The sequence below is a fragment of the Bos taurus genome, chromosome 25 (assembly GCF_002263795.3).
Source record: "Bos taurus isolate L1 Dominette 01449 registration number 42190680 breed Hereford chromosome 25, ARS-UCD2.0, whole genome shotgun sequence".
Taxonomy (NCBI): domain Eukaryota; kingdom Metazoa; phylum Chordata; class Mammalia; order Artiodactyla; family Bovidae; genus Bos; species Bos taurus.
The window spans coordinates 11,510,629-11,531,893 of NC_037352.1; the positions used below are offsets into that span (position 1 = coordinate 11,510,629).

The 21,265-nt window shown below is 48.2% G+C and overlaps 1 protein-coding gene across 4 annotated transcripts in view; it reads right to left on the minus strand.

Annotated features, from left to right (window-relative positions):
• Positions 1–20,873, minus strand: part of CPPED1 (calcineurin like phosphoesterase domain containing 1) — a 137,635-nt gene extending 116,762 nt beyond the window's left edge. For 2 of the 4 annotated variants that reach the window (XM_024985003.2, XM_024985002.2), the window contains exon 1: positions 20,689–20,873. In XM_024985003.2, coding sequence (XP_024840771.1) covers positions 20,689–20,758 — 70 coding nt within the window. In that variant the 5' untranslated portion in view covers positions 20,759–20,873. 4 annotated transcript variants of the gene reach the window in all.
• Positions 20,874–21,265: the final 392 nt, after the last annotated feature.

Consider the following 21,265-nt stretch of genomic DNA (forward strand, 5'->3'; position numbering starts at 1 on the left):
ATAAAATGAGTTGATTAAGATCTCATTTCTGACCCTGATGGTATCAAAACAAGGCTGTAATCTTTTGAAACATTTGACACAAACCTCTGAATAAGGCCTATACAGTTCTTAGTGTTAAGACACAGTAATGCATACATTCATTTAACTAAAACACTTATATCTGCCATGAATGTCTACACACTTCCCAGGTGGCGCTGGAGGTAAAGAATCTTCTACCAACGCAGGAGGCTTAAGAGACATGGGTTCAGTCCCTGGGTCAGGAAGATCCCCCGGAGGAGGGCACAGCACACACTCCAGTATTCTTGCCTGGAGAATCCCATGGACAGAGGAGCCTGGCAGGGATCCATGGGGTCACAAAAAGTCAGACGTGACTGAAGGGACTCAGCACATACACATGAATGTCTACAGTGAATATAATTTTTCAATATTAACTTTTTTTAATATTTATGTTTATTTATTTGGCTGTGCCAGGTCTTAGCCATGACATGCGGGACCTTCAATCTTCATAGCAGCACTTGAGATCTTTAGTTGCCGCATGTGGGATCTAGTTCCCTGATTAGGGATTGAACCCAGGCCCCCTGCATGGGGAGCAGAATCTTAGCTACTGGACTACCAGGGAAGTCGCCTCAATATTAATTTTTTAAACGAATTCAAAGAGATGGTATATTAGCTATCTACTGCTATGTAACAAGGGCTTCCCAGGTGGCTCAGTGGTAAAGAATCTGCCTCCAATGCAGGAGCCACTGGACACTCGGGTTCAATCCCTGGATCAGGAAGATCCCCTGGAGGAGGAAATGGCAACCCACTCCAGTCTTCTTGCCTGGGAAATCCCAAGGACAGAGGATCCTGGCACGCTACAGTCCATGGGGTCACAAGAGTCCGACACAACTCAGTGACTAAAATAACAACATCCTATGAAGGCTGAAGGCTTATCTCCTACAAGCCCACCTTTCCCCCCTAAAGAGGGGGAAATTGTGCTGGAGGGATTCTCAAGGGAGTTACTTCAAGCATCCTTCTCATTTAACCAAGTGGGGAATACTGAGGCCTGTCTAGAGAGCTTACTCATGGCTCAAGTTCAAGGTTACACAGTTGATGAGCAGTGGCTTCTACTGTTCAGAATCTCCGGGCTGGCCTGAAGAGGAGAGAGCCATGCATGAAAAAGATGCAATGTTCCCTGGGCTGCCTGCAAGCTGCCAACCTCCATAAAGACATTTTTGTCTCCAAAGAGTTTCCTTTAAATGGCACATCTTGGTGAATTAGAAGGCAGTACACAAAGCCAATGCTGGCAAGGCCGGGAGCTCTTCCCCAGGAAGCTGCGAAGCACACAGACCCTGCCAACAGTAGAGGGCTGATTCAGGGTCACAGGCCGGGGCCCAGGCCTTCTTTCTTTTGTAGGATGCTAACTGGTTATCCCCCCTAGAGATAACACACTCCAGGTCTCTGGATGTGATCTGCCTAGCAGATGTATTCTGTTTGGCCCATGCAGTCTTTATAAAATTCTGAATTTGCTGCCAGCGGTTTAAGTGCATGAGTTTCATACATACACCTGGCTTCTTGGAATCTCATAGAAAATCTGGCCACAACAGGCCCAAATGGGCTGTGCCAATGAATGGCAGGTACTGAGAATAGTAACTGCCCCTTTACTGGGGTAAATGCTCTGGAATTTACCATGGTCCACAACTGGCCCCATTCACCACCTGCTCCCTGAAGCCATGTGGGATGAGAAGCCCTTATTTATGGTAACCCTTTCATTTTGCTTAGAGGTACAGAAGAGGAGGCTCACGAGGTCAAGGGTAAATAACTTGCTCGAGACTAACAAAGGGTGAGGGGCAGAACCAGACCGATTATGCCACAGAGCCTTGACTTCAGGGCAGGTGATCACAATGGTAAAATTACAGAGAAGACTCATCCGGCTAGGAGTGCTGAGCTCTGCTCAAATGACAAGCCAGAAACAGACAAGCTCCAAGCTACCAAGATAAACTGCCATAATTTAGAATGTTACCAGAGCCTACATCAAATTTTAAAATTGATTTAAAAATACTTCTTAAAGGATAAACACACCTTAGAGAGGAACCTGGTTAATCCATCAGACTTGATTCATCCATCGTATACAGAGTAACAATATTTGGCCAATTACAAATTTCTGCTAATAGACAGAGGCTGCCATAGAAGCAGTTTTTTTCAAAGTCAAGGGATAAAAATGATTCTGGGTGGTATTAAAGCATGGTCAGGAAAGGCCTGCAAGTCTCCTTTGAGCATTATTAAGTGCAAAGAGACTCTACACAAAGAATCTTAAACACCTTTTAAAATTCACACAATTCCCTGCCAAGAATCCTTCCTTCCTATGAGATTCTGTTTATGTGCCAGTATCCTGACTGAAAGACAGGGATCCAAAATGCAGTCCTTCTTTACATTTTGCACATCAGTATCACGAACTAAATGTCTTCTTGGATTTGTCTCTGCCAATATAGTTCCTCTCGTTTTTATTACACTTTTGGGGCATATTTGTCAATTGTTAATGAAAGCTGTCCTTTTAATATACATACCAAGAACTAGAAATTTTATTGATCTTTTCATTCTTACCAGTTAATCAATTAGTAACCATAATAAACGCACCCCCAAAAGCAAATGAATCATCCAACTAGGAAAAGGCCTACAGGAATCAGTCATGTCACTAATACCTGATACTCTAATAATTTATGTTTTCACGGTGTGTTAAGCCTGCTATTTTATAGGCAACCCCAAATAATTCAAGATGGAATACAATGACAGATAGCTTTCTAAATTTACTTTCTTTTTTTCCGTTTGTTTATCTGGCTGCTCTTAGTGGTGGCATGCAGAGTCTTTTATTTGTGACCTGTGAACTCTCAGTTCCAGCATCTGGGATCTAGTTCTCTGACCAGGGATTGAATCCAGGCCCCCTGCACTGGGAGTGTGGAGTCTTAGCCTCTGGGCCACCAGGGAAGTCCCCTGAATTTTCTTTTTATAAATGAAAGTCTCCTATTCTAAATGTAGTGTGACTTTTGGAAGACAGAGTTAAAATCACAAGACAGTGGTTAAAACATCTGAGAGCTTGGACTTCCCTGGTGGGCCAGTGGTTGAGAATCTGTCTGCCAAGGCAGGGGTCACAGTTTCCATCCCTGGTTAAGGGAAGATCCCACACGCGGCAGAGCAACTAAGCCTGTGCGCTGCAACGAGAGAAGCCACCGCAAAGCGGGGCCCACACGCCGCCTCTGCAGAGTCGCCCCCACAAGCTGCAACTAGAGAAAAGCCCTCGCAGCAGTGAAGACCCAGCATGGTCAAAAATGAAAAATTATAAAAAAAGAAAAAGTCTGAGAGTGGGCGGTCTGATTCACAAGGTTCCTATCAGTATAACACATCACTGCATTATCAGAATATTTAAGAATTCAATGCTGTGACTCCTGTTAACTGATTCAAAATAATACATAAATTGGGACTACAGGGGCCACATCTCTCCACTGGACTAGAAAGAGAATTAACTCAGCATTACTGACAGTGCCGCCCCTGCAGGTCAGGGCTTCATCCTTCCCACTTGGGGGACAGCTCCACCACGACAGCTCCGTGCAGGACTCCCTGCTCTGCGCCACCTCAGCCGGTCACCACCACCAGACTCTTCCTAAAATGCTCACCCTGATCACCACACTCCCTCGCTAAAGGGCCACCGCCTTCCAATCTCCATGAGAAATGGTCCGCGTTTGCTTTCCCTTTCCAGCATACTGTCAGCACACGTCGCACGGTTCCTGGCAGGCGGGAGGCATTCAGTAAACATTTGGTGAAAGGATAAATGAAGATGTCAGTGGATCCTCGCTCCTGCTGGCACCTGAAGCTAAAACATTGCCTAAAACTCTTCCAGCTGCACTGATTACTGTTCCCATTAGACCAGCAGCTCTAAACCAGGGATGATTTCCATCCATCACACTGGGAGGGGGATGGTGCTTCTGGCATCCAGTGGACAGTGGCCAGGGATGGTGCTGAACATCCCACATTTCAAGAGCAGCCCCACAAAAAGAAGGATCCAGCCCATGTCAAGGCTGAGACCGAAGAGCCCTGCACAAGACATGCCAAAGGCTCCCACCATGTGGATCTGTATCAGCTCCTCGAACACAGTGCCTTCCTGCCCCTTCCTCCAGGGGCTGCGCTCCTTTCTACCAGCTCTTCCTGCTGGGATGCCATCTGTCCTTCTGGGCCCAGCTCATACGCTGCCTCCCCTCCCTTGCAAGTGGATGTAGCTCCACCTGCTCCCCTCGTTCAGCCAGTCTGTTCTGAGGACAGGTGCCCCACAAGTCACCTGGATTCAATGGTGGACAAGGCTGCAGGTCCCATTCCTAAAGACCTTACAGAATGGTGGCGAGACAGACAAGGAACAGCTCAGCTACCAAGCTCATCACACACTGTGCTCCTCAGTACTGCAGAAGCAGGGTGAACATGGATGGAGTAACTGGTGGGTGGGAGAGCTCTGCAGTGAATGCAGCAGCGAGACAACACGGAAGATGAGATCTGAGGATGAGACAGTCAGGTGGGGGGCAGGGGGATGCACCCCAGGCACAGCACACAGCGAACACCAGACCCTGAGACAAGGGGCAAATGTGAATACAGGGCAGAAGATAAGACCCATCACACCCAGACATATGGGCTTGTGGAAAGGCTTCAAGACCTTGGACCACTTTGGGATCTCCCAAAGCCCTAACCTGGTCCCAGTACAGCCCAGACTCAGAGGCTTGAGTGCCAGAATTATATCCCATTTTCCCCCTTTACCAACTCTGTGACATGATGCAAGTACCTAACCTCTCAGGGCCTCAGTTTCCTTATCGGTAAAGTAAGAATAGGGCTTCCCAGGTGCCTCAGTGGTAAAGAATTCACCTGCCATGCAGGAGACACAGGTTCAATCCCTTATTCAGGAAGATCCCCTAGAGAACTAACTGGCAACCCACTTGAGTGTTCTTGCCTGGAGAATCCCCACGGACAGAGGAGCATGGCAGGTTACAGTCCACAGGGTCGCAAAGAGTCGGACACGGCTTAGCAACTGAACAACAACAAAGAAAGAGTAACTCATGTACTTTATAAGCGTTGCTGAGTTACGGAGTTAATATATGTGAAGCACGCAGACTTGGCACACTGTAAGTCGTCAAGTAAGAGCTTCTAGAACCATGATTGTTACTCATGGTAACTCCTACCTCTGTCCTAGCAGACTCCTCAAAATCTTACCCATTTCTTTGTTCCCCAGAGCACATAGCAGGGCTCAGAAAATATCTGATGGTGTGCATGTGTATGTGTGCACACGTGCACACGTGTGCACATGCTTTTGTCTTAATATCTTTTCCATCGCATACTGTGGATACTGCTTTGGTTATAAAATGGCAAACATGGGTAGCTGTATAGCTTCCTGGAAGCTTTTTGGCTAAAGAGCAAATGCCAACGAAATGAAATTTTTGTAGCTCCTCACAGAAGCGATCGGCACTGTGAATCACAATCTAAATGTCTTCAGTGATACCTCTCATCTCCCCTGGGGACTAATCTCATTTTAGTAGTTAAAAAAACACACACACACACACACAACAGTAGCAAAATAATCTTCACCACTCTGGGACTCTTTCTGGTTTAACAAACCAAATGTCCCAACAGGAAGACTGCCAGAACCTGATGCTGCAGTTAACAGCATCTTTCATTAGTGGCGGCCTGGGCCTGGGGGGTGGGGTGGGGGTGCTGAGGACGGGGGTGACAGCTAAGCGGTGTGGGGTTTTACTTTAGGGTGGGGAAAAGGTTCTAAAATTGGCTGTGGGGATAGTGGTGCATCTCTGTGCATAGACTAAAAGCCACCAAATTGTTCGCTTTGAAAGGGGAGAACTGTGTTTTTAAAAAGCAATGTCCTTCAGGACCCTCTCCTCCCCCCAAATAATTGAGACAGCGAAACCCAGAGTCTCTGAATTACGTTTCCTAAGTACCAAAGTGAATTTACCCAACCTCTTTTCTTGGCCTCCACATGTCCAAAGGTAGCTTTAGAGATACACAAAAGACTCTGAGTCACAGCTTGGCTGCCACACTTGCCATGTGGGGACGAGGGGCCTGCCAGCATCTTTATCTGCAGCCCTTCAGAGAAGTAAGAAGGCAGTCGGGCCAGGAGGGCTCAGCCAGGCGGCTCTCAGCATCAGTGCACTTGGCCGATGTTGTTCTAGACAATGACTAAGTTGGGGTGGGGGCGGGGACATTTTCCAAACCCCTGTCAATTTTCAGAAGCAGAACTCCACTCAGGGCCTGGCTGTGTTGGGTGGAGGTTTGCTGTGACTTTTCTGCGCCATTCTCCGTGATTCGTTGCCAAGACAGCCAGTGACTGCTGGCCTGGGCAGCACTTCAGGGAGAACTGGAAGCAGGCACTTGCTCTGGGCAGAGGCAGTCCCGCACAGAGGCTGGGTAAATGGGGGCCCTGGATGGAAGAGATGGCTACCCTTCCCTGAGACAGATGCAGCTCTACAGGGCAGGGGCCCCTGCCTGGAAACAAGCACCACCCCCAGCGGATGCCTCTGAGTAAGGCACCAACCACCCGGGGTGCATGGTTTGCAAGGGTCCTGTTGACTGGCTCAATATCTGGGTTCCTGCTGGTTTTGTCCAGAGAAAACATGGTGTGTATAAGTGATGGGTTAGTGGATACATATGCCTGATCAGGCGGCATTATATTCATTTTCATTTGTTTATTCACATAATGAAAGGCCACTGAAGGTCCACGGCTGCCAGACCCCCTCCTAGGCCCGGGCTTCCTGCCCTCCCAGGAATTTATCATCTAGGGCAGGAAAGGACATCAAAGTCACAGGAGTACAGACACAATTCTATTCACTGATGCAAAGAGCTGACTGGCTGAAGGCAGGAGGAGAAGGGGACGACAGAGGATGAGATGGTTGGATGGCATCACTGACTCAGTGGACAAGAGTTTGAGCAAACTCCGTGAGATGCTGAAGGCCAGGGAAGCCTGGCATGCTGCGGTCTATGGGGTAGCAAAGAGTCGGACACAGCTGAGTAACTGAACAATTATCATAAAAGAATGGGTGACGGCGAATGGCAGGCGACCTAACTCAGAACGGGAGAGCCAGCCCAGGCCTGAAGAATGAAGAAGCAGTGAAGAGGGAGACAGAGACAAACCGCGACCAGGCCTGACAGAACTGGGTTTTGTTTCAAAGATGTGACTCTGGGTGCTCTTCAGGAAACAGAGTGGAAGCAGAGAGATGGATGGACCCCAGGTGTGCCCGGAGGGCTACGGACGCTGGGACACGGAGAGGGGTAGAAGCAGAGGTAGAACAGTGACTCCTGGGCTGCCGGTGGGACAGAGCAGCTGGGGGAGCCTGAGAAGGAGCGGGTTGGGGGCTGGGGTCGGGGGACATAAATGAGGTGCCCCATCCTGCTCTGCTGGGTTCCGGTGGCGAGCCCAGAGGGCCGGGAGCCAGAAGAGCTGCGTGCTCCTCTGAACGCTCCTGCTTACCAGCCCTGGACCTGAGATGAGCGAGTGCCACGGTGCCCCACACAGATCCACACACGACGCACTCGCCACCCAGGCCGCTCCTTAACTCAGATCCGGACACCACCTGGCCTCTGTCTTCCAGCTGAGGACCTGCAGCAATAGCTCCACGAGGAGTGTTCTTTTTCTTTAAACAAGGAGACATGGGGGAGTCTGGACATTCTTTTGCTCATTTCCTGGGGGTCTGATGCCACTCCAAAATCACTGCAGATGGTGACTGCAGCCATGAAATTAAAAGACGCTTGCTCTTTGGAAGAAAAGTTATGACCAACCTAGATGGCATTATTAAAAAACAGAGACATTACTTTGCCAACAAAGGTCCATCTAGTCAAGGCTACGGTTTTTCCAGGAGTCATGTATGGATGTGAGAGTTGGACCATAAAGAAGGCTGAGCACCAAAGAACTGATGCTTTTGTGGTGTTTAAGACAACTCTTGAGGGTCCCTTGGACTGCAAGGAGATCCAACCAGTCCAACCTAAAGAAAATCAGTCCTGAATGTTCATTGGAAGGACTGATGCTGAAGCTGAAACTCCAATCCTTTGGCCACCTGATGTGAAGAACTGACTCATTTGAAAAGACCCTGATGCTGGGAAAGATAGAGGGCAGGAGGAGAAGGGGATGACAGAGGGTGAGATGGCATCCTCTCATCCAGTTGGATGGCATCGCCAACTCAATGGACATGAATTTGAGTAAACTCTGGGAGTTGGTGATGGACAGGGAGGCCTGGTGTGCTGCAGCCCGTGCAGTTGCAAAGAGTCGGACATGACTGAGCAACTGAACTGAACTGACGTCACAACATATGTGGTCCTGAGAGTGGCTGGCAGCCGGCCTGGGGCTTCTGCAGTCTCCACTTGCCCTGGCCCCACATTACTGCCCCTTGCTAGTTGGAGGGTTTGACAAAGTTAAAAATCACATACTACACGAATATAAAAAGTCGTCGCTGAGTCCTCTACTTGAAGAACACACTCCCTTAACAGACATCCACTAGGCCAACGTGAAGGTGTCACCAATACTCTCCGTGCCCCTGCAAAGGCTCTGATCGTGGCCCAGGGCGAGCTGGTGGCCTCTCCATGCTCTGCAGAGCTCTGCCCTGACCCTCATGGAGTTGCCCTCAGATCTGTTCATGCCTGCACTCATTTTTATACTGTCTAATTAAAATCAGAGAAATATGAATGTAAAAAATGTTGCTTCTGATAAAGCAAAGATGGCTGCTTTGGGAAGACTCAATAAAAGCAAGCTGGTAAAAAATAAAATACAATTGAATTAGGTACTGGGGAGGCAAGTGTAAAAGATCTGATGAGTATAAACTTAAAAGAATCCTTCACTCAGAATACTTGCTAAGTGATTTTTAACTGACTACTCCACTGAGGAAAAACCCAAACTGGAAAAGATTCCTTATGAGTGTGGTTTACACAAGAAAGGCTCCCTTGCAGGCCCATCCATAAATCCAAACTATTAACATAAGATATGACCTTGGCCTGACCTCAAAAGACTGGTAAATGAATGTATATTTATAATTAGAGTTTACATTAAAATGAAATGTCAAAAATGTGTAATTCTTTAAAGATTCCCCTCTTTAGATAATTCTTTCTGTTTGTTGACAAACTACCAGGCTTCTACTGTAATAAAAAAAAAAAAAAGGAAATTTCTAATTAGACCCTTACTTCATACCAATACATAAAAATTTACTCAATATGGAACCAGACCTAGACGTAACAGCATAAATTATAATACTCTTAAAACACAAGATTAAAAATCTTCACAATTTGGGTTTAAGTAAAGATTTCTTGGGCGTCCCTGGTGGCTCACACAGTAAAGAGTCTGTCTGCAATGCAGGAGATCTGGGGTTCGATCCCCGGGTCAGGAAGATCCCCTGGAGAAGGGAATGGCTACCCACCTCAGTATTCTTGCCCGGAGAATTCCATGGACAGAGGAGCCTTGAGGGGGGGCAGTGCACGGGCTACAGTTCTAAGATATTGCATCAAAAGGACAAGTTCTAGTCAAGGCTATGGTTTTTCCAGTGGTCACGTATGGATATGAGAGTTGGACTGTGAAGAAGGCTGAGCACCGAAGAATTGATGTTTTTGAACTGTGGTGTTGGAGAAGACTCTTGAGAGTCCCTTGGACTGCAAGGAGATCCAACCAGTCCATTCTGAAGGAGATCAGCCCTGGGATTTCTTTGGAAGGAATGATGCTAAAGCTGAAACTCCAGTACTTTGGCCACCTCATGCGAAGAGTTGACTCATTGGAAAAGTCTCTGATACTGGGAGGGATTGGGGGCAGGAGGAGAAGGGGACAACAGAGGATGAGATGGCTGGATGGCATCACTGACTCGATGGACATGAGTCTGGGTGAACTCCGGGAGTTGGTGATGGACAGGGAGGGCTGGCGTGCTGTGATTCATGGGGTTGCAAAGAGTCAGACACGACTGAGTGACTGAACTGAACTGAACTGGGAGTTCAGAATTAAAAACTTGGGTGCTACAAATGACATCATCAAGAAAGTGAAAAAAACAAGCCACAGAATGGGAGAAAAAATGTGCAAATCATACAGTCGACAAGCAACTTGCATGCAGAACATACAGAGTCTACGACCATACCACCCTGAACATGCCCGATCTCGTCAGAACATAGACAGAACGCTAACAAATAATAGAAACAGAAATAACCCTATTTGAAAAGCAGGCAAAGGATCTGAACAGATAGTTCTTCAAAGATTACAAACAGCCAATAAGATGTGAAAAGATATCCAACAGCATTAGCCATTAGGAAAATGCAAATCAAAACCGCAGTGAGATTTCACTTCACATCCGTGTGCTGGGTTCTAAGTAAATGGACAGACAGTCTCCAGTACGGATGAGGGTATGGAGAAATCTGAACCACATGCACTGCTGCTAGGAATGGAAATGGTCAGCTGCTTTGGAAAACACCTTGGTGGTTCCTCAAAATGCTAAACACAGCTACTTACGTACGTGTGTGCTCAGCCACTTCAGCCATGTCCAACTCTGTGACCCTGTGAACTGTAGCCCGCCAGGCTCCTCTGTCCGTGGGATTCTCTAGGCAAGAATACTGGAGTGGGGTGCCATGCCCTCCTCCAGGGGATCTTCCCAACCCAGGGATCAAACCCGTATCGCTTCCACTGGCACGCGGATTCTTTACCACTTAGCCACCAGGGAAGACCCAAAATGAAACACATGTCCCTACAAAAAGAAATCTATGTGCATGTTCGTGACAGCTTTCTTCATGATAGCCAGTGTCCAAATGGGAGAATGTGTCCAAAAAATTATCCAAATGTTCACCAATGGGTGAGTGGACAAACCAAATGTGGTAATCCATACACTGGAATATTGTTCAGTAGAAAGGGACAAAGTGCTGATACAAACTGCAACATGGGTGAATCCTAAAAAGATTATGTTAAGGGAAAGAAGCCAGTCACAAAAGACCACAGATGATACATTTATATGAAATGTCCAGAAAAGGCAAAGTTACAGAGGTAAATTAGTAGCTGACTGCGCTGGGAATGGAAACATAAAGAGACTGAAAATGGACACAAAGTATCCTTTCTGGGGAGAGGAGGAGGTTCTAAAACTGTGATGCTGTGCCACGCCACAAAATGTATTAAAAACCAGTAAAACTGAAAATGAGTGAATGTTATGGTACCTCAACAGAGTCATTTAAAAACAGAAAAGCAAAGAAACAAGGCATTCAGAAACAAAAGTTCATTTGTCTTTTGGAAATGTTCTAACCGGAACTTTTTATGCACTGATTTTTACAGACAATGAAAGTGAGGAGGGAAGATATCCAAACTCCTATTTTAGTCACAGGAACCCTTCTTAAATAGGGAACTGGCCTGGCCTACATGGATGGCATAATTCAAGGTATTCATTTTGTTTTCTTCATTGATAGGTTAGAATTTTTTACATAATGTTTTTGATCCTGTTCAGACCTGAACCAACATTTCCAGTTTGATTGTTTCTACAGAAGTCCTTAGGTGAGACCTGAGGAAGTAAGTTTATTCTTTAGGAATTTCATTTATTGTCTTAAAGTGAAAGGGTTTCCAGGAGGGACCAAGAAATATTCAGAATTAGTGAACACAGTTGGTGCCTCTGAAACAGCTGTGGAGGCTTAAAATGTCCGGGAAATCATCTTTTTAGGTCAACCACTGATGATCCCTGTACTCCGAGGGGGGAAATAACCGGCAATAAAATGAACTCGAAAAACTGATTGGGACCTAAAAACAAATACAGGTAATTTTGAAGGCATGTTTTAATCTTGGTATTTCTCCCTTTGAGAATTTCTTCAAAACAGGTGTTGTAAACTTTTCAGAAAGACCATTATTTGCTAGGAGAAAGTAGTCTTAATTAGGATACATGTCAAGGAAATATAATTATCAATTTGCCTAATTAAAATGAATATTTGAACATGCCTGAGGATTGTGAGCCTTCTCAGGTGAGACACGTACAACTTACTTTCTATAAACATCTGTTGACAGAGCCAAGCAGATTGTGTTAGCAGGAAATGGGTGACTGAGCCATGCTTAACAGGCAACAGAACTGCTTGGGAATACTGTTCCTCAAAAATCACCAGGAGGAAGTCTTAAAGTGCTTGCCATTGACTGTCTGTGTCCTCCCCAAACCCCTAACTGAAATCTAACCCCAAGTGTGATGATATTTGGAGACGGGGACTCTGGGAGGTGATTAAGCTGTGAGGGCTCAGTACTAGGATCACCCGAGGACTTCCCTGGTGGTCCAGTGGTTGAGAACCCACCTGCCAATGCAGGGGACATGGGTTCGACCCCTGGTCCAGGAAGATTCCATATGCCACAGGGGCAACTGAAGCCCGTGCACCACAACCACTGAAGCCCAGTGCCGGGAGCCCATGCTTCTCAACGAAGCCCGTTGACAGCAACTCGAGAGTAGCCCCTGCTCGATGCCACTAGAGAAAAGACTTCACAGCAGCAAAGACCCGGCGCAACCAAAAGAAAGAAAGAAAATTTTTTAAGAGAGAGACCCGAGAGCTCACTCCCCACTTCCTCCACGCGAGGACCCAGCAGGAGGACAGCCATCTACTGTAATGACGGTTACACATCATTATACAGTACACATACAGTACATAAAGTGCACAACTCCAGGAGTGACTGTAATGCCAACTGTGGGCTCCGGCTGCTCACGTGGGGTCACTGCGTGTTCCTCCAGTGTAACGAACATACCACTCTGGTGGGGGGATGCTGATGATGGGAGAGGCTATCATGTGTGGGGGTGGGGTGGGCTATATGGGAAATTTCTGTACTTTCCTCCAACTTTGCTAGGAACATGTAACTGAGCTAAAAAATTAAGTCTTTAAAAAAAAGAAGAAGAAGACCCATCTATGAATCAGGAAGAAGGTTCTCACCAGACACTGAGTCTGCAGGTTTCTTGACCTTGGATGGTCCTTTGACCAGCCTCCAGGATGTGAGCAATGCATTTCTGTTGTTTTTAAGGCAGCCAGCCTATGGTGTTTTGTCATAGCAGCCCCAGCTGGCTAAGAGAGCACGCCTTCATTTACTTGACAAGCTTCACTTGAGAAATAAACTGTTTAATTCTGGAGGGGGCTTCCCGTAGGGAGCATGAGGGTTATCAGGGCTGTGATTTTAGGCACAGTTACTGGAGTTCACCAAAACCTCCTTGACAGGCAATGTGTATTTTGGCAAGAGACCGAAAAAGCCAGTTCCTTTCCTTTCTCTTCCAAGCCTGCCCTTGGGGCAACTCCACCAGCTCATCCCCTGCCCACAGAGCCTGAACTGGCAATGGACCCTCCAAGGGCATGGCCCAAAGTCACCAGCAATGCTAACAGGGACCTGGGACCCAGGGAAGGCAGTGACGGCGGGAGAGGCCACCTGGGGGTGGACTAGGTGCTCAACATGCAGTGAACTGAACCCACAAGACTAGGAGTTTTAAGCCTGGCCCTCCAAAACCAGGGTTTTCCCCAGTGGCTCAGAGGTAAAGAATCTGCCTGCACTGCAGAAGACATGGGTTCGACCCCTGAGTCAGGAAGATCCCTGGAGAAGGGCATGGCAACCCACTCCAGTATTTTTGCCAAGAGAATCCCATGGACAGAGGAGCCTGGAGGGCTGCAGTTCACAGTCAGATGTGACTGAGTGACTGAGCACACGGGCATGCTCCAAAGACAGGCCTTTAGAAGCCCTGGGCTATATGGGATCTCCATCCGTGGGCTCCTCTATCCATGGGATTCTCTTGGCAAGAATACTGGAGTGGGTTGCCATGCCCTTCTCCAGGGGATCTTCCTGACTCAGGGATCGAACCTGCATCTCCTGTGATGCAGGCAGATTCTTTACCTCTGAGCCACCAGGGAAACCCCTGGTTTTGGAGGGCCAGGCTTAAAACCCCTAGTCTTGTGGATTCGCTTCACTGCATGTTGAGCACTTAGTCCAACCGCAGGCTGCCTCTCCCGCCGTCACTGCCTTCCCTGGGTCCCAGAGCCCTGTACACACATACTATGCAGGCCCGCTGGGCTGCTCAACTGGCAGGGAAGACCAAGTGCAGGCCCCAGTCCTAGAAGTCCAAGGTCACTTCCCTCCTCCTAGCTCATCAGTTTATCTTCTAAATCTCTCTCCATCCGCACATCTCTGCAATTTTTTCCCGGTGTATGCTTCTCTGGTCCTACGGCAGTCCTGGGGCAGCTCCAGTGAGCTGGGAAGCTTCATACCTCAGCACCCCTGTAATCTCCACTGGAAGCCCCCTACCACCTCCACATGTACCTCCAGCGACTGAGAATCAACAAGTTCAAAGTGAACAATGTGTGCCTTGGAAATGTTGCCTCAGGACAAGTTGCTGAGCTCCAGCTTCCAATTTGACTGCACCCCAAGTTCCTCTAAAGCAGAAGCTCTGTTGCTACCACTGCAGCCAGACTGTTCTTTCCAAAATGGGAACGGCATCACCTCATACATGCAGCTTAAAAGCCCTTGGTGTGATGGGCTTCCCTGGTGGTATTAGTGGTAAAAGAACCCGCCTGTCATTGCAGGAGATGTAAGAGACTCGGGTTCGAACCTTGGATGGGGAAGATCCCTGGACAAGAAAATGGCAACCCATTCAACCCACTCCAGTACTCTTGCCTAGAAAATCCCATGGACACAGGAGCCTGGGTGGCTATAGTCTACAGGGGTCGCAAGAGTCAACACGACTTAGTGACTGAATAACAACAACCATAAGATAAAAACAAAACTCCTCGATGACCTCCTTTCCCACAAGCCAGTCTCATTTCACGCCGCCCTGCTCCACACTCAGGAGTTTCCTTCTTTCAACCTTCCCTTTCCGGTCCCACCAGGTCAGACTTCCATTTGAACTCTAGTCCACAGTGGCCTTCCTGCCCTTCAGAACCCAGGTCCCTCCCACTCACCCTTCAACCAGGGGCCAACACATCCTTCCCCAGGGAAGCCTCCCTCAGGGCCTTGTTCAGGTCCCCTCCCTTCCCTGACATCTGCCAAGGCTGCTATTTATGCTGGTTCATGTGACCGGCAGGTTAGTATCGGGCTCTCCAAGTAGCTACAGGTGGACTGTGTGGGCTGTGTTAGCCACTCAGTCGTGTCCGACTTTTTGTGACCCCATGGACTGTAGCCCTCCAGGCTTCTCTGTCCATGGAACTCTCCAGGCAAGAATACTGGAGTGGGTTGCCATTCCCAACTAGTTTCACTCATCAATAATACAATTGCTGGGACAAGGGAGGTGCTTACTACATTTGATGAGTAGGCAAATGGATGAGCCAACAGAAAAATGGATGGACAGACAGATGAAATGATGGACATATGACAGACAGACTGGTGAATGGATGGTCTGGGAGATAGGTGGAGGGACAGAAAAGAGAGAGAGGTAGGGAGAGAGAGGAGGAGGAAGAGATGGTCAAAGAGAACATTTGTTCCCAGGGCCAAGCCCTCTTCTGAGCCCTCAATCCCATCTTTTCCCATCTCCTCAAATACTGCTCTCCAACCAGTGAACCTGCCTTTTGCATTTTTTCAACCCCAGATCCATCTCAGACCAGTCACGTGACCTTGGACAAGTTGCCCAGCCTTTCTGAGATTGACTTTTTCCCCACTATAGAAAGAAGAGAACCATAATAGCTAGTTCAACAGGACTGTTTTGAAGATTACATGAGATAGTCCACAGGCTTCCCTTGTGGCTCAGCTGGTAAAGAATCTGCCTGCAGTGCAGGAGACCTGGGTTTGATCCCTAGGTTGGGAAGATCCCCTGGAGAAGGGAAGGGCTACCACTCCAGTATTCTGGCCTGGAGAATTCCATGGATCGAACAGCCAGTTATGGGGTGGGGTCACAAACAGCTGGACAGGACTGAGCGACTTTCACTTTTTTTCACTTGAGACCATCCACACACAGCACAGAATACAGTGCCTGGCAAGCCATAAACAGCTGACAGATGTTAGATGCTCCTATTGTTCTTACCATCTTTACTACTGCTGCAAACCCTTCAGCCTCCAGCAGCCTTGCTCCTTCCTCAAGCTTCTAGTGTCCTACGTCAATCTTGCATCACCAAAGGGCTCCAAGCAGAATCCTATGCTTGCTGACTGCACGTCCTCACTCTCTGCCATTCCTCAAGCACCATGCCCCCGGGCTTCCCTCTACAACTCTACTGAAACTGTCCTCCCGAAGGTGACAGAACAATCAAACCTGCTCAGCTACCACTCACCTAGACGTCTGCAGCATCTGAGCCTGTGCACACCCTGCCTGAGCCCCCCTCCCCAGCTTTGGTACCAAGGCCAGTTCCTCGGTCTATCTTCCAAAGTTCCTGGTTGCTTCCTGCTCTGAGACCTTCAGTGTGTCTTTTCCTGTTTCTTATCCCCTGCTGCTGCTGCTAAGTCACTTCAGTCCTGTCCGACTCTGTGTGACCCCATAGACGGCAGCCCACCAGGCTCTCCCATCCCTGGGATTCTCCAGGCGAGAACACTGGAGTGGGTTGCCATTTCCTTCTCCAATGCATGAAAGTGAAAAGTGAAAGTGAAGTCGTTCAGTCATATCCGACCCTCAGCAACCCCATGGACTGCAGCCCACCAGGCTCCTCTGTCCATGGGATTTTCCAGGCAGGAGTACTGGAGTGGGGTGCCATTGTCTTATCCCCTAAACATAGGCATATCCTAAGGTTACACACACACGTGCACACACCATCCACTGCTCCACACTTTTCCCCTGAGCGATGTCACTGACTCCTACAGCCATACCATCTACTTGCCTCTCCGGGGATGGCAGCACTCACACCTCCACCCCCAGCCATACACTGCATCCTCCAGGTTGCCCCAGATTTCCTGACGGCACTTCGAAGCCACCACTTCCCAATCAATCCCATCCTACCTGATCCTCCTCCTTGCTCCCCGATTTATGTTAAAAGTCTCACCAACACGCAGGACCAACGCTTAAAATCCCAACTCCCACTGCAGTGGCCTATTTTTTGTGCCATAGCTTTGTGCTTACATTATGCGTCCTTGCCTTCCCCTTGCTTTTTTCTACTCTCCACAAGATATCAGAGAATGCAGTAGGACTGCAATAAATACTTCCTGAACTGAAAAGAAACAGGGCAGAGTCACAGGGAACTCTCATAGTCTGCTAGTGGGAATGTAAGTTGCTGCGAGTATTCTGGAAGGCGATGTGACAAGGTCTAGTAAAGCTGGAAAGATCATATCCTGCAACCCAGAACTTTGCTCTCCTGGGTGGACGCCTTGGAGAAATTTTCCCGTGTGTCCACAAGACTTGTACCAGAATGCTCCTAACAACTGTTACCAACGGTGAAAAACAGAAAGAACTGAATGTCCATCATATCAGGATCCTTGCAGGAAATAGATGGCATGTTCAAATTATGACAATTAAAGGAGCATTTAAAGGGAGATTATTTGGGATGAGTTGAGTGTAGAACATCAAAGGATGGTTTAGTAGTCCAACACAGAAAAGCACAACTCCATCTGAAAGGAGGGAGGAAGTGGTTACCCAAATCTGAAATGAGAGTTCCGGCAGAAAGGCCATGTTGAGAGAAGCAGCGAATTTCAGGGGAGGAGTACAGCCAGGGAAAGAGGAGTGTGAAAAACCTGGCTTAAAACTCAACATTCAAAACACTAAGATCATAGCATCAGGTCCCATCACTTCATGGCAAATAGATAGGGAAACAATGGAAACAGTGAGAGACTTTATTTCGGGGGGCTCCAAAATCACTGTAGATGGTGACTGCAGCCATGAAATTAAAAGACACTTGTTCCTTGGAATAAAAGCTATGCCCAACTGAGACAGCATATTAAAAATCAGAGACACTACTTTACTGACAAAGGTCTGTCTAGTCAAAGCTGTGGTTTTTCTAGTAGTCATGTGTGGATGTGAGAGTTGGACCATAAAGAAAGCTGAGTGCCAAAGAATTGATGCTTTTGAACTGTGGTGTTGTAGAAGACTCCTGACAGTCCCTGTGACTGCAAGGAGATCCAACCAGTCCATCCTAAAGGAAATCAGTCCTGAATATTCATTGGAAGGACTGATGCTGAAGCTGAAGCTCCAATCCTTTGGCTACCTGATACAAAGAGCCAACTCGTTGGAAAAGACCCTGATGGTGGGAAAGACTGAAGGCAGGAGAAGAAGTGGACGACAGAGGATGAGATGGTTGGATGGCATCACTGACTCGAACGACATGAGTTTGAGCAAGCTCCGGGAGTTGGTGATGGACAGGGAAGCCTGGTGTGCTGAGTCCACGGGGTCGCAAAGAGTCAGACACGACTGAGGGACTGAACTGTAGAGCCAACCAGAGGCAGCTCCACAGAGAAGAAGTCAGGGGAATAAACACTTTAGCTTTCCCATTCCTCTGGTCTCCAAATGGGACTCCCCATTGTCTCAACCTAACAAAAGGCCTAAGGGCAAGGAGCCCATGGATGAAGCCCATGGAGATCAACCTTCTAGAGTGGTGGGGAAGGGAGGGTATAGATTTGGAAAGCAAAGGGAAGATCCTCAGAATATCTAGCAACAGAATGTATCAAGTACTGATCTATGCTTTTATAATGGAGTACTGCCCAGCAATAAAATGAGCAATGAACTGTGGAAAATTCTTAGAGCTACTTATACCAACACGGATAAATCTCAAAAACCTCACACTGGATTGAAACAGAGAAGGAACCTGCGGGGTCCTCCAGAAAACAAAAGCCTTTCCGTGTCCCTCATTTCTTGTTTGAAGAAAAGGCTTTAGTCTCCTAGACCTTTCCTGAGTTCCCAAGAACAGATTCAAGGGGTTAATAATGAGGGACTTGAGGGAATGCAAAAACGAAGGGAAAACAGTCAAGAAACAACAGTGAAGGGATAAAACAGAGTCCCAGTCCCTCCATAACAATCTGATCCAGTCTTTTGAGTTCTGCAGCCCTCCCCACCCCCGAGGTGGAGGATGATAACTAACATGGTGAAACCCCCAGACTGATCAGAACTAGAGGCTGAGGCTTGAGATTCCTGGAGCCCTAACCTGTTCTGGTTTCACCAGAAACCAACCAGAAGAAAGGTGTTCACCCTGCAGCTGTCTCCCCAACTGTTTCCTTTAAATACTCTTCCCTGAGGGACTTCCCGAGCAGTCCGGTGGTTAAGACTCCCCCTTACAATGCAGGGGGTGTGGGTTCAATCCCTGGTCAGGGAGCTGAGATCCCACGTGCCTCGTAGCCAAAAAATCATCCACATTAAAAAAAAAAAAAAAAACACTTAAAAAAAGAACCAAAACCTCTTCCCTGAAAACCAGAGGGACCTGGAGTCTTTTGAGCATGAGTCACCTGCTCTCCTAGCTTGGCCCTGCAATAAATCCTCTGCTCCAAACTCTGATATTTTGGTTTGTTTGGTTTCACTGTGAGTTGCACACATGAACTTGGGTTTAAAAAACGATGAAAAAGGCACATTAAAACAATATTTAGAGAACGGGCACTATAACAGGTTGTATTTTAAAATCCACCTCAACCAGATCTCTGGCCCCATATGCTCTTCTAGAACCCTGCCTCCTTTCCCACCCTCCCACCAACGGTTGCAGAAGATAAAAGAACAAAACTTTAGACCAGAGAGTTATAGAAAAAAAACCTACTTCAATAACGGTGACCAAGGGAAAGTCTTTCTGAGAAAGTGATCAAACTTTAATTAAGGTGCGAAGGTTTGAGAAAGAGCCAGACACATCAGCCAGCTATTAGCCAGGCCCTACAGAGAGAAAGGACTTGGCCTTTTAAAATAGTTCAAGAAGCCCAGTGAAGCAGAATTGAGCAAGAAGAATGGCGAGCGTGAAGTAATACAGGTGAGCACAAGCCGGATTGTAGAGGGCATCTGGGGTGACTTCTCCGGGGTGACAAAAACCCGCGAGTTCATGGGAAGGAAGGTGACTCCACGCAGCAAAACCCGCAGGGAGGAGCAAGGAACGGGGAGCAGTGGTTCCTCTTGGGCCTCCGGAGTGAACATTCACTCAGCACTTAGCCTGTGTCAGGAACGGGGTTACAAAAATTCTTTGAACCTTCTAACTCTCTTCTGTGGGGTAAGCATTAACAAACCCATTCTCACAGCGAGGCGAATTAGCTAACTCCGAAGTCCAAGCACGTAACTCAAACACAACTCTTGACTGCCTCCCTGCTCTCTTAGCTCTGAAGGCACTGCTAACATTTGGGTGAATGACTCATATTGTAGAAGATAACCGTGATTACGGAGTGCAAATCTACATCAAGGTCAACAACCATAATAAAAAATAACCGCATCGCACGTGCACCCAGCGCTTATCCCGTGCCACATAGAACCTCGTTGCTTTATTCCCGCCTCACAGATGAGGAAACTGAGGCGAACACTCCCTGAGCCACGTATCCAAGGCAGGACTTAGAAATCAAGTGTAACTGCACAGCCCGCGATATCAACTATGTCTTGCTGCCTCACTTTTATCTTCTCTCCGAGAACCTCGGTCAAGGCCAACGAAATTCCATGACTGTCGGACCCCCAGCCCAGGAACGCCTCTCTCACAGGAGCCCCTGGAAGCCCCACGTGCGGGAGGTGCGGTTGCTATTGCGATCCCCAGCCCCCGGGGTGCAGCCCCCACTGGGGTCCGGCTGGAGGTGCACATCCCAACCTAACGTTCCCTTCGCCGAATGTTCCGCAGCCCTGAAACCACCCACTCCCCAGCAGGAAGTACCTGAGGAAAAGGCGTCCAGGGTCCTGCCCCGCGCTCTGTGGAAAACACCCCCCGCCTCTGCAGTCGACATGGCTAGCGAGTATTTTGGCCTCAACTGAGTCTGCTGCGTAGCAAGGAGCTATGAGACTCTTAACTGCCCAAGCGCCGGGTGGGGCCTGCCCGGCTGGGGGCTGCGCCCTCTGCTTGGGGCGGGGCGGGGCCGGCGGGCGCGCAGGACTCGGTCGCTCGGGGCGCCACTAGTGCTGTCTGAGCGGGGCGGAAGCGTGAGCGGCCCCTGTGGAATCGACTGGGGCTCCTGGCGAGTGGAGGCCACTTGCCAGTCGCCTGCGTGGGCAGACGGAGTGAATTTGGCCTCAGGCATGTGGGCAGACCTTCGCTAAAGGTGGGGGCTCCAGGTTTAACAACTAAAGCTGAGCCCCGGTCTCCCGCATTCCAGGCGGGTTCTTTACCCTCTGAGCCACCAGAGAATCCCAAGATTGCCACCAGGGAATCCCAAGATTACAGGACACTCGGTTAAATTGGAATTTCAGATAAGCAATGAATGATAAGTATGTCGTATGTAATTTGCAAGATGCTG